Source organism: Thunnus maccoyii, chromosome 15, assembly GCF_910596095.1.
Source record: "Thunnus maccoyii chromosome 15, fThuMac1.1, whole genome shotgun sequence".
Taxonomy (NCBI): domain Eukaryota; kingdom Metazoa; phylum Chordata; class Actinopteri; order Scombriformes; family Scombridae; genus Thunnus; species Thunnus maccoyii.
This window is the reverse complement of record NC_056547.1, coordinates 27,954,014-27,968,442: the sequence shown is the minus strand read 5'-3', so window position 1 is coordinate 27,968,442 and position 14,429 is coordinate 27,954,014. Positions and strand designations below refer to the sequence as shown.

Below are 14,429 nucleotides of genomic sequence, written 5' to 3'. Positions count from 1 at the left end.
GGCACACCACCCACTGCCCTGGGTGAATTTACATCTACCAAACAAGAGTGGAACTAGTCACTACATCACCAAGCTTTAAGCCTACCTATTTTGTGAGGACATGGGAATGAATCTTGCTGTGCCACTCTCTGGTAAGACGAGACACTTACACAGATATATCAAGTACAGTCAAACCAACCAACCTGATATATTGGCTGAAATTAGCTTACCATAGTTACACTGGGCCTATATCCGTATGTCTATAGAGAAGAGTTGACATGATACAGCCAAGTGCAAAATAATAAATTCAGGTCAGTCTGTGAGTCAGTCAAACAGCACTGTGTCATCTCATATAGACTGTTTGCTAACACAGTGTTTGGGATAATTCTAGAACACCGGTTAATTTCTGTGAGCAGCCTAGACTTTTGTTTATAGATTGTTTTTCTTTATAAATCTTGACTTGAATGTCAGATTTTGCTTTTGTTGCTGAACATGATATGAATATCTTTAAAAAGCTGCATAGAAAATGCATAGGATGGTTGTTTTCTTTCAACTTTAATTGTTAAATGCATGTTTATTTACCTTAGCCTGCACATTTTAATACTGAAACTGACTTTGATTTTTGTAAAGTTTCAGCAAAACCTGGTCCCAACATGCAAGGAAGTTCGACTCCCAACACTGCAACACCTTTCTTTGGCAACCCTCTTGATATCTCTGGCAACAAATATATGAATCTATATCCCCATTAGTGTTTGTTATGACTCTGTCATACCAGATCCAGATCCACCACCTGGTGCTAACTGAGCTATAAGCCTCATAATGGTTCAGCTGAGTCTATCCCTGATCCCTCTCACATACACTTCATTAGGAGGGAAAACATAGAAACAGGGCTGTTTTTGCCTATTTGCATTTTAAGCAACTGCAGTGGGGGCCCTAACCACCAGGGGGCCCCGTGAGGTGGCATTCCTCAAATGGCTAAATGGCTATATTTTATGTAGCGCTTTTATCCTATATTTTAGGTTAACTCATCTGTCTGTCAGACTGATTTTCTTTACATTAGTTTATCATTGGTTAGATAGCAGAAAGTTCCTGTCAAAGGAAATACGTTAAGTCCCCCTTCTCCCCACACTACACGGTGAGAAAAAAGTTGATGAGAGCAGATGCAGAGAAGAGTGTTGAGTGAGTGAGGAACTCTGTGGATGTTAAAAAGTGTAAAAAGTTAATAAATGTGTATGTAAAACTGAGTCTTGAGGACAGCAGACAAGCGTAGTGACTGAGTGACCAATCCAGGGACCTGCATGCTATGGGTTAACTATTCTTTTGTAACGTCATGGTGAGTTAATTTTTCAGCTAAGCTAGCATAGCTAACTCCTGTAGTCGGCACGTGGATGTATTATAAGACTAAAAATGGTGCCCATTCAGTGCTATAGGAATTGCTTGGCTGGCGCATACACCAAAAAAAGTTTCTAGCTTCCAGGTTTGCTTCCGTGTTGTGCGGCCCACTGAATATGCGCAGTAGTGTTTCCCCCACTGGCCCCGCCTTCGAGTTCCCGCTCGGCCCATAGACTTTACATTGTGATGATGTCACAAATTTTTAAATTGCTTTTCTCAGAAAGGAAAGTTTTACAAATATAAAACCTCCATGGATCAATAGTTCATTATAGAGAGAGTCATGATTGACCTTGTTTGAAGTTCGAGGTGTCCTGTCAACAGTTTTACAGACATCTCTTTTACAATGGTAGTCTATGGGGAAAATGCTTTTTGGGCCGCAGGGGGATTTTTCGTTGCAATACTGCGAGTGGCCACTGGGAAAAATTGGCTGCAAGGCTGAGCGGCTGCACCCTATCCAGCTCTTACTATACATCCATGATTCCGCATGAGACAGTCGACATGTGGTACTGCAGGTGTATATGTTCTATGCAGAAACATCTGTTATGTTTTACTGCTGTGAGATATTACAGTGTTGACCTTAAGTTAAAGGGAAATTTCTGTGTTTACCCTGAATGAAAAACCTGAGATGTAAAATGTAGCTTTGGCTGCATTTAGCAGCATAACAGCTCTAGTTAGTACTGCTAGTGTGATAAACAGTTTTATTTGTGCATAAGGAGATGATATAGAAGTGAAAGCATTTAAATTTTACTTCTATTATAAAAACATGTTGTGTGTAAGAAATCAATACTATGTACTGTACCTCAATCTATGGTGAAAATACAATAAATTCATGTGAAATGTTATTTCTAAAAAGTTAAAATGGTTAAAATGTATAATCATAATTCATGATTAATGTTAAAAAGAGGAGAAACACAGCTCATAAAAGAAGATACAGTACAGTTAAACTATTGAGCTCATTTAATTGCTATCATATTATAGTGGCAAATTGAGAGTTTCATGATGTGTTGATTTACTATGACCATAGATAATGGAGACTTGACCTAAAATAATAGCCCTGTTGTTACACAGGCTCGGTTTTCCAGACTCCCTGAAGATACTGTGCCTTGGACCTTGGATTCTGGATTCTCTCCTTGACAAAGGGGATGGCGAGCCAACATTTGTACTTCATCTACCCAGAGGAAGAAACTTTTCCGTGATCCCCTTATGTGGTGACACTGATGTGGTAGGACTGTGTTACAAGCCCTGCAATCCCTTTGCTTTTATTACTGGGTGCACCCAGAACTCTAAACTGACCTCAGAATTAAGAACGGATCCAAAACCAACTGAACCTGACCTAAACACTGAATAGACTGACTAAAATTAAGGACTGAGGAAACTTGAACACACCAAAGGTTACATAACCAAGCATCCTCAGCGGTCTTGCCATAATCAGTATCAATCATGAGATTGGTCAGCAGCTGTCCTATGATGTCATCACTGATGATTTCGCTTCTAAAAAATCTAATAAGCAAAACAACAAGGCAGAAAGCTAGAAACTGTAACATCATAATATCAATATTGAGGTTTATCACACATTTAAGTCTCCACATTCCTTCACCCAATATGATATTAAAAGCTAGACTAGACTGATGATGATCCCAACATTATACCACCATGTTAAGAAAACATTTGGTTTATACTAATATTTTTTCTTCCAGTTTTGTCATAATTGGATCAAATAATACAATCAGCCAGTCAAACGCTTGGATTAATCTACAAAATCTCCAAGTCAATTTATGCCTTTTTTCAAACTTAAGAAGCTAGCTGGATGGGCTTTTGGTGGTCATATCAACCAGAGCGATGTTATGAGTGATGGGGTTATTTTCTGATGATGGGATTTTCCTCTAATCACCAATGAGAGCTTTAAAGCATCAATAATCAATAGTTTTTACAATAATAATGTATGATGTGAGAGCAGTTTGTAATGTGAAAGGTGTTACTTGTAGTGATGAACCTACAGAGAATTATCAGCAACACTGCAGCTCCCCTCGGCTTCACGGACCTTTATAGCGAGTTTCGGCTTGTCGTTTGGCCGTCTGGCTGCAACTTTACTGTTTTGGTTCACTCTCAGTCAGGCGCATTACTGCCGCGGGTGTTACGGCTGTTGCACCTGCACCTGCACTTTCACAGAAACACTGATTCCATCCCCCCCACTTTTTCCTAAGCTGGCCATTGATGAAACAAAATGTGTTCTCCATACATGAAAACCTATAGGTCAAGTTAGATTGATTGAAAGGCCATCCAGCCCATCACAGCCATTTGACCAACCCAGCAGGCCAGAGAAGAGTAAACAGTTGAAGTATGGTTAAGTTATGTGCGTGCATTCAAAAATGGTGCTTCTGTCACTGTGATAACAGATTAGGGAGTAACAGATCAGAGGTATGCTATTTAATGCTAAACAATAAGGACAATTTTGCCCTTTGTTTTTTCTGACATTGGTTTTCAGTAGAGTACTGTTTTTATAATGTGAAAACTGGGTATGGTCAAGTTGGACAATGTAGCTCAGTTTTCATCTTGTGTATCATGGATGAAATAAGAAAAAAGAGAATTTAAGTCTTATTCTTTATATTTTTGTGAAAACTTGTGTTTTCTAAAGCCATTGCTTAATAGCATCTTAGGGTGAAGGGTGTGGCGCTCTCATAGTATTGTTTTTTGGTCTGCAACAGGCAGCTGTTTTCAGAGAAAAAGCTCTAAAAACCCCACTGTACACTACCTACTCAGCACCAAACATCAGACAAACATGGTGGACATTGTGGAGCACTTAGCTGCGAAAGATCCAGATATTTCCCCCAGTGGTTGGTAGAGAGATGGAGTGAATATTGGACAGTAGCGGAAGAAGTACTCAGAACCTTTACTGAAGCAAAAATACCAATACAGCAATGTAAAATACTTCAAGTTAAAATCCAGCATGAAAACTTCCACTTAAGTAAAAGTACAAAAGTTTATGAGCTTGATGTAGTTAAAGTATTACACTAAAAGTAGTGATTTGGTCCCTCTGACTGATAAATTGTTATATATGACATTATTAGATTATTAATACTTAAGCATCAGTGTTAGAGCAGCATATTACTGTTGTAGCTGCTGGAAGTCCCCTCCAAACGGTCACCAGATAAATCTGAGGGGTTGTGAGATGAGTAATGGGAGAGGAAAGAAGAAAAAACAAAGTTCCGATATACAAATCTGTTTTCAGTTTTTGGACTTTTTCTCTAATCTTTGATTTTTGCTGAAATATTGGCTCATTTGAACATTTATTGAAATGAAAGCATGTGAGAAGTTTAGAGGGAAAAATCACTATTTGGTGGAGCTGTTAACAACTCATAGACATGTGAAATGTGACCCCGACTACACACTGCTTTTTGTAAGACGTCAAAAGCCAAAAAGGTTGGAAACCACTGGTTTCATCTTTAACAATGTGTTGTATTTTAAAAGCTTGTTATATTATCCATTGTGTCAAATCTTCATCTGAAAAGTAACTAAAGCTGTCAAATAAATGTAGCAATGAATTGTTAGGAGTGGAGTGGAAGTATCATAAAGTAAGTGTAAATCATCATAAAAATGGAAATACTTAAGTAAAGTACAAGTACCTCAAAATTGTACCTAAGTACTGTATTTGAGTAAATGTACTTAGTTATTTTCCACCACTCATATTGGACTTAAATTTGCTAACACGTCAACCACATCTATAAAAGGTAATATGATATGTATGATAATAGTAAATAAACATAATTTTATGGATGATTAAAGCAGATTTCACCTTGATTTATGCCATAACTACATTTTTGCTTGAATGATGGAATGCAGTGCTGAGAAAAATCCAACAAGTAAATTTTCATTATAAAGGTGTTTAAAATGAAAACTCCACTGGATTCCTTTAATGACAAACTTCCACATCAAACCAAAGGACTCACAGCTTGTAAACCTGTTTGAACAGGCGAGTCCTGAGTCCCCTGACGAACAGTAGAAAGGATTCATTCCTCAAACAGCAAATCAGCCTCCACAGCAGTATGTCAAAGCACACTTCACATGCTGTTACTTCACATTGACATATCCTCGACACCTGAGGTCTGTCCGAACGTACAGTCACACCCCAGGAAACAGACAACACACACTAAAATCAAGTTTTGTCTTTTAACTGGCCATCTACTGGTGACTGAAAGAGACATGAGGCAGTATCACCAGTTGAGCAGCAGATTGCACTGCAGTGAGAGGAGAATAATGCCATGGTATAACAATCATATCTATTTCCCGTCACACCTCTGCAAGCGGTGAACGGCGCTGACCCTCTCTGTTTGATTTTTCTCTCTCTATTAGCGCTCGGGCTTCTTTTATGTTGTACAACGTTGACAAATCACATTATGGACTGCGTGTTAGCACCGGGGGGAGCTGTATAGATTACAGTGACAGGCAGAACGCAGGCAGAGAAAGGCCCCAGCAGATCCATGTCTCTTTTCGCTCTCTATCTTTGCAGTAAACTGTCAACTCAACCAGGCTCTTCATCATCGCTGTCCTGCAACGGCAGCGGGGACTAAATAAAGATATGAAAAGCACATGGGAGGCAAAGGCTTATGTGATGGGAGGAGGAGGATTATGTGTATATAGGGAGGGGTGCAGAGGGAAATAAACAGGAAGGTTAAGTGTGAGTGACCACCAACAAAAAAAACAGATAGATTTTTCTAGTTCCTTTTTAATCTGAATGTGCATTTTTTTCTGATTAAACCTATAGCCTGCATGTTCATCAAAGTAAGTGTTCACATTTTGTACCAAAGCCAGGGACAGAAACATAGAATTCAGCAGATTCATGAGTGCAGGCTCAAAAAAGCAACAATATGCATATGCAATCTGGTCACCGGAATTATAAACTCCTGAATATGCATTGTTACACCAAGGAGATTACATTTTTGGCCCAGTTTTTGTGTGTTGGTCTGTTAGCCAGCAGGATGCATCAAAACTTTGTTAACAGATTTTATTTGAATTTGGTGGAAAATCAGGCCATGGACCAAGGAACTAGTGAAAGAGTTTTTGAAAAGATCTTGAAACAATAAAAGATATTAAAAAAATAATTTTGGTAATTGTCTCTGCTGCTGCATAGAAAAGGAGTACTGCACAGATTTAGCATTGCATCCCTATAGCATTGTGAGACTCACGATGGACAAAAAAAAATTCAGCAGAACCAGAGATATCGTCTTTTTCATTCCAGACCTTCTTCTTCTGTGTCAAAACCTGGCACCCACATTACCCACAATGCAACTCAACGTGGTTCACACAACTGTACAGATTCAGGTGTGTGATGCTACTAGAGGCTCATGTAGCTGGAGATGCCAGCCTCCAGCAGAGATGAGTAGCGGGCTACAGAGGTTTGGTATCCTCACAGATTTCTTCATTTTCAAACTTGTAGTCTTCAGCTTCAGCTAATGCTGACTCACGTGACATCATTTGAGGCAGTTTGTCAGATCTCCCGCAGCTCCCAGCTTCCCACACCTGTAGCCACAAAAGGCTTTATAGTAGGGGAGACCAGGGACAGTTGTAACACTTTTTGTGATTTCCCGATAAATCAAAAATTATTTACACTGGAATAGTCCATTTGCTATATTATAAACTGCAATGTGTCAACTACTGAAACAATGTATTTAAGTGGTTTTATGAAATACCTATCTATCTATCTATCTATCTATCTATCTATCTATCTATCTATCTATCTATCTATCTATCTATCTATCTATCTGGTTGATGTAGGCCTTTAGGTTTTTAAAATATAAATTAAACTTTGCTCAGGGACAAGGCGTAACAAGGTGTTACAACCGTCCCACTATCACCAGTCATGTTTTCACCTCATGTGAACTAGCTTCACTGCCAGTTTGACACATGTTAGCCATTTCTATTTTTAGCCTACAAAACAATGATTCTAATAATACTTGTTTGGATTTGTAGACATTTGACCTCAGGACAGTATCCAAAAAATACATTTGATAGAAAAGTTCAATATTTACCTCAAAAAAACACTTGTGCTCGTAACTTTCTCTGGGGAGTTTCAAATGTGGCTCCTTTTTTGTAAGGAAAAAGACAGTCAAACTGAGCATGTGTACAGTGAGTGTAATCACTGTAGCTTGTTTCTGATTGGAGGAATTCAAGGTGTTACAACCGTCCCATGTTACAACTGTCCCTAGTCTCCCCTACTTTTTTCACATTTGCAGTAGTACTCCCCAGCACCTGGAAACACACTTTGTTATGTAAAACCAGTGCTATATTATTGAAATAACACATTTAGTGATTGAGCAGCTTTCCAATTGTGTACTATGTATGTCAGTTATTACAAAAATGTTTGTAAGCCTGCACAATTTTACTCTCACAATTTGCAATGAATGGTATAATCACATTTCTGTTGTTATGCACAACTGTTACAGCGTTATTTGAACCAATATGTTGTTGTTGTTATTACAGTAAATTGACCGTTAAGTAGACTACATTTCAAAGTATATGCAGTGGTAGCAAATGGCAGCAGAATGTTATAAAGTCCTTTTATCCCAAGTGCTTCACAATTTGCTCTCTGTATACAGAGGTATACAAGCTGGGTTTTAGATAAAAATGAATGGAAACAATGAAATGTGAAACAATATTTGAAATTTCTACACCAATCCCCAGTTTTGAAGGTGGTCCTCAAAGTGGGACTACTGACTCAAATGGGAAACTACATCCAAACTGGAACAAAAGCCTGGGGACGGAGCTTTGTCCACAGCAGATTTCGCCACCACCCACGCCCACAATGTCTACTGCTTGTAAAGAAGTGACAGGATCTTGTATAGAGCACCTCGATTCATTCTCTGGCTAGCTGCTAGCAACTGTTGATTTCGTTCATCCTCATCCCAGCATGCAAAGCACACCTCGCTACAGGAGCGATGAATGTTCAGCTCAAACTTGCAGAGTTCGTCTTGTATCAGATTGAGTTTTGATCACATTCTACTTCCTCTAAAGGCTCTAGCTGCGGTTGTTTTAGTCTGCACCACAACACAGGTTTGAAGACACATTAAATGAGATGTTGGCAGACACACATTTTTAGCCGTTTCCCCCTGCTTCCAGTCTTTATGCTAAGCTAGGCTAACCACGTCCTGACTCCAGCTCTGTACTTCATGCACAGACATTAGAATGGTATCTATCTTCTCATGTAACTCTCGGAAAGAACACCATAGAGTATATTTCCCAAAATGGTGAACTGCAGTATTCCTTTAATGCACACTCATAAATGCCAGTATGTGGAAGCCTGTTGAGACTTGTGAGGTGCTGTAAAGACAGAGACTCCAAATAAAATGTCCTACAAATTCCCTCTTTGACGTTTTTCTTCTCTTTGCCACATTGCTATGTAACACTAAGCTCAGCTCAAGTCTGCATACAGTTCACCTGATTTAAAGTATGTGTTGTGGTCCACAATGTTATTTTCTGTATGTACATGCCCATTCTTTTATATGTCAGGCACCTAACCCTTTCCTGGGATAAATGAAAGAAATTATACATAAACACTTGAAATTCTGGTTTGGGAGTTTATTTATCCATTCCAACCCTGCATGTAGGTTTGAGGTGCAGAAAGGATTTGGGTTTTTTTTTCCCAATATGAGCATTCAGAATTGTGTTTTATTCAAAGAGGTTATGGTCTCCTGCTTGTCAAACCAGTTCCATCAAACTAATCCTGCTGTGTCAACGCCTCAGGACCCAACAAGTAAAAGAGAGAGGGGGAGGAGCGTTCACTGCTTCAAGTTTTGTCTTCGTTCCCAAAGGCCTGTCAGCGCTGTCGACAGATTCAAGGCGTCTTTCTTTCTGGACATTTCAGAGCTTATGCAAAACAACGTTGAGACATCACTCTCTAAACTGCTCTGTATCCATTCTGAAGAAGGACACAGGCTCGCTACAAAAAACAAATCTTCTCACTTTCTCTAGTGGTATCCAGTCATACAGATTGTTCTGGTTTTATTTATCAGGTTTTGAGATAACTGTCTCTCTGGTTTCTGCTTCAACCCCAATACAATGGAAGTGAATGGAATTTTTCTTGTAGAGGCCCTTTCAGACAGGGAATACATTACATTGCTGTCTTCATCTCTCTTTTAAATTGAGGGTTTGTCATTAAAACAATGGTGTCTTTTACGTAAGTGTTCCCTACAGCTTCATTCAGACATGACAGGATGTTATGGTCCATGAATCATGCTCCCTATGATATAAAGACAGACTGTGCACAAGCACAGAATTATGAGACAATTGGGAACTAACTCCTATTTACTCACATGCAGTACAGCTTTTTTTTTCTTTCATGCAGTTGGGAGTGCTCCTCTGATTACTAGTGTGGTTTTCTATTTTGTTTACTTCCTCTGACATGAGAACAACCTCTTCAACAGCACGGCTCATTCACACTGATTTGTGTTTAACCTGTTTTTTTTATTTTCTTTGCTACAGTGGCCCTGAACACTGAAATGCACTGCAATTTAACAAAGCATGCAAATAGAGAAAAAACAAGCAAATGACGATAACATCTTCACCAGCTTCACACAGCATTTCCAAAAAACTGCACCCAAATACAGAAATGCTGCAAGTCAGAACAGAAATGAGTTACAAAACAACAGAGAAACACAAAAAGGCCACACTAATTATAGAGGGCATGGTCATTACTTTTAGTGACCACATGAAATTTATGTTGTTTTGTAACTTATTTCCAGTGTGTTCTGTGTGACTTTCAGTGCTTCTGTATTTTGTTGTGTTTTCTCACTTTGCAGCATTTTTTCTTAAATTTGTAAAGAAGTTTTCTTCATATGCTTTTGTTTATTTGCATGTGGTTTTTTGTTGTTGATTAGAAGGGAAACTAACTGCAGGGCACGGTCCCAAAATGCAAAGGTTTACAGATAGACAGATATCTGATATCCAGCAGTTCCTCATTCTTGGAAAGCAGAGCGTACACAACACTGAAGTCTGCACAGCTTTTCCTTCATGTGTTCTTCACTGGTATGAACAGTAGACAGGATCAGTTCCAGGAATCAGTACAGACATCATGCTCAGATGGTACCTGGAACACTTTGTGGAGTTTTCAGACGGAGTTTTGAGAAGGACATTGTTAAAAAATGTCAAGTGGACAGGAAGTGTAGGGGTGACTGAATGTGAAAGCTGCCTTGACTTTGGAGGATTTCTTGACTTTGGGTCAACACAGATAAAAACTGTCATGTGCTGCATATGCATGTGCTTCTGGAGGCCCATATGCCTGCACCCTGTTTTAACAATTCAAATCAGCTCTATCCACACAGCAGATCTGCTCCGGCTGGGCAACACACTAACTAACTAGAATCTGAACACTGATAAAAGTGCAACTAGTAATGCTGATTCTCTGTTGGCATACATATGTATGATCTTTCTGGAAGGTATGTGGATGGACAGAAAAATAATTAAGCATTTTGATAATAAATGAATCATTCTTTCATTGTAAAGAGAATATCTTTATATTTTAGACTGAACAAAACAAACAATTTCAGGTAAAATGTTATTTTATTAATTGATAATAAGAATGATTAGGACTGTGACTAACAATTAGTTTTCATTAAGCGATTAATTGCTTGGTTCATAAAAAATCATTAAATAGTCATTCATTTCTCTTTATATATATATGTGTGTGTGTAAGTGATTTATTCTTTTAAATAAATTTCAGATAAATTTAAGTTATTTTCTTTTCTATGTCTTTTTGTTATGTTTATTCATCATCATTATTATTTTTATTATTATTGTTATAATTATTGTCTGCATTGTGTTAAAATTTTGAAAACTTTAGTAAAATATAAATCATAAAAAAAAGTAAAAAAAATCACACCTGCTTACAACTAAGTGGTTATTGCACGTGTTGCACATTTGTCAGAATACTGAGAGTCACATTCATGCATGTAAATGACTAACGATCCCACAATACCACATGCTGCATTTTATAGATGCAGAAATGACTGTACAGCTGTCAGTGATGACACGAAATGTTGATTCATAAGTGTCTGAAATCTCAGTTTACTGCTCACTGTAGAGTCAATTACTGACTGTCTGCTATGTAAAGAGTAGTGAATAGCTTTATTAACAGCTTTATTCTACAAATTCAGCTGAAGAAATATGAGTTTATACTGCATCTTAACTTCTTCATTTATTTATCAAATGTAGTACAAATATTTAACCGAACAAGTAATACATCTCAAAGTACCTAATGATCAAAATAAATCAGTTTGAAGTTGAAATAATGTGATTTATAGTCAGTAATGTCATTTAAAATAAACCATGTCATTAAAATGATATTGTCTGATATTTACTTGTATTAACATGGACTACTGCCATTTCTGTGAAAATTCTACATTTATCTTAATTTCACATAAATGTTTATACTGTGCAGCTTAGAAAACAAATGCTTGGACACTCATTTGTGCAATATGAATTTATTGCAGTATAAGCATGTAAGCGTGCATGTGTGAAAAGTGTCTTTAACAAGTGCTTTATACTCGCAACCATATATCCTACAAAGCACATACACACACGCACTGTCTGTCTTTGAGTCTATTTGTAGCTCTAATTGGCACATTCAGCGGGCAGTAAAAGGCTCTTCTTGCTGGCTAAAAGCCTACAGCTGTAGAGCATGCTTGGTTGCATCTACCCAATAGAAGGGGCTTGCCCCTCGCACCACAGACAACAATGCCTTCGCCATGGAGACAGAAATACAACACAGGGAAAAAAAAAACTATAATCCTCCGCTTAATCCTCTTGAGTCAGGATGTCACAAAAATCAAGGCCATTCTGCCATGAATTGAACTATTTTTACATCAGCGCTCCGTAGAGTGAGCGGATGGATAGAATGAAAATCTGCCTTATTGTACATATTCTCAGAAGCACTCTGACAGTGATTTCACTTCATTCACCACCTGCATCTGTCATTAGGGAGGCACAATCTGCGCTCACGGCGCTCAGAAATGATGTGATGATGATCCACTGTCAGTATGTATGTGCCTAAACTGAGCTGTTGTGCACATACTACATTATTTGTTTCATTCATTCAGATAAATTTCATCTAGGATTTATAAAGTGGGCCTCCTCTAAATGAAGGCCAGAGCAAGGGAGGTCAGAGGTCATGACAGGCTTTTACGATGAGGCTTATATTGGTGTATAAACGGCATGGGAGTCCACGGAGAACTTAGTTTGACCCAAAGCCTAGTGAGTGAGCTGATCACCACCTCCCTCTGGGCCAAAAACTCCAAAGGATTCCTGGCATACCACTGCTTCATTTACAGAGGCGGGGAGGAGAGAGGACTTCACACAGCAGTCTGGCTGCATGGGAGAAAACTGCATCGCCTGGGAAGAAATCCAATAGGTTGTCTGCAAGGAACACACGTGCAATTCTCAAGAAGACTTTACTATTCCCACTAACAAAGAAATGTAAAGTTTCACTGTTTAAGTTAAAATGATTTAGAGATGTTTTAAAAAATACATTTAGCAGCCTTTATTCACTGACTACCGAATCTACTGTATGTATGTATGTCTATGTGGATGCGGGCGTGAGCGGTTGCCTAGCAACAGCTGCTGTAAGTAGGAGAGGACAGACAAGTGCTGGCAAGGCAGATGTTGGAAAGAATGTCTAAAAGTAGAACATTTGAGAACAGCAGAGGAGACTTAGAGGAGATACTGTCACGGCAGCAAGTTGAAAAAGTTGAACCATCATAAACTTTGAGCAGCAAATAGCTGTGTGCAGCAGCCAAACTCTTGCCATGCAGAGTTTAGATTTTATTTTCCCGGGTTTGCAGGTATGTGTCTCTAAGATTACCTGCTCTATCACAATACAGTGGAGGTGGATGGGATTTTGTTTGTTTCCCAAAATATGGGACAGAGATTTCCCAATTGAAAAACACATTTGTAAGTGCTCTCCAGTAGACCAACTAAAGTATATAATGGTTACAATGTTTCTAAAATACTAGAAACATTTGACAAATCTTTCCTAACTCAAGGCCCACTTGCTGACTTTTCCCAGAGCCTTCAACAATATCACACGTTCTTCATCAGCAGTTGTAGTTTTGCTTAGTTGTCATGGAGATGGATCTGTTGACATGTAAGCTCAGAAGTTGTTACGAGTTCATCCATAGCACTTAGTAATTTCCATCCATGTTGGCTCAAAAGCAAAAAGCTCAAAAGTTCATTTTTGACATTTGAAATTTGACAAAGCAATCCAAACTCAACTCTTTTTCTGGTGATTTCAACAAAATCACATTGTTGAAATCAGCAGATAGATTAGCCATGTATGAATCATAACAGCAACTGAGCTTGCATGTCAACACATCCATCTCCATGACAACTAAGTAAACTTTATCTGCAGATAAAGATAGGGTTGAAAGCTTCACAAAACACTTGTAAGAGGATCTTTAGTTGGGACTGTTTTGTCAAACTACTATATAGGCCAAGGTCAAGAATGAACTTTAATGCTTATCTAAAACATATTTTTGGCATTTCTGTACTGAAATTTCCAGACAACATATATGCTGCTACTGATATATCTGCACTAAGATAATATAGGCTACTGAACTGGCTTGAGTTTGGACTATGGGAGGAAACCTGAGCAACCGGCAGAAACACTTCCAGGTGCAGGGAAAACATGCAAACTCCACACAGAAAGGCCATTCAAGACCTTTTTACAGTGGAGCGACAGTGCTAACCACTGAGCCACCGTGCTACATTTCAGAAGACTGGGATACAAAAGACCACAAAGGTCTTTCTGGGTGGTAAACTGACATGGGGTGACATGGTCACTATAATGGTTTTTGTACTTGGTTGTTGTATTGCTCCATTATTCTTTGTATTGCTCCATTTATTCCTTAAAAGGGAAACTGAAGAGGAAAATGCATTAATTTCCTTCAATGATAAGGAATTAACTGCAGAAAGGGCTTCAGGGGTAAAACCTGCAACATATAATACAGACCGTGTCGAATCATGTTGATCAGATCATAGTTTCAGATCAGCAGTTCAGACAAAAAGCTCCAGAG

General features: G+C 38.5%; 1 protein-coding gene across 3 annotated transcripts in view; it reads right to left on the bottom strand.

Moving 5' to 3' along the window:
- LOC121912520 (retinoic acid receptor beta-like) overlaps positions 1–14,429 on the bottom strand; it is a 224,467-nt gene that overhangs the window by 64,515 nt on the left and 145,523 nt on the right. Inside the window, exon 1 of one of the 3 annotated variants that reach the window (XM_042434670.1) lies at positions 210–295. The exons of the other annotated variants lie outside the window; for them this stretch is intronic. Coding sequence (XP_042290604.1) covers positions 210–212 — 3 coding nt within the window. The 5' untranslated portion in view covers positions 213–295. Of the gene's footprint in view, positions 1–209; positions 296–14,429 lie in introns of those variants that run through there. 3 annotated transcript variants of the gene reach the window in all.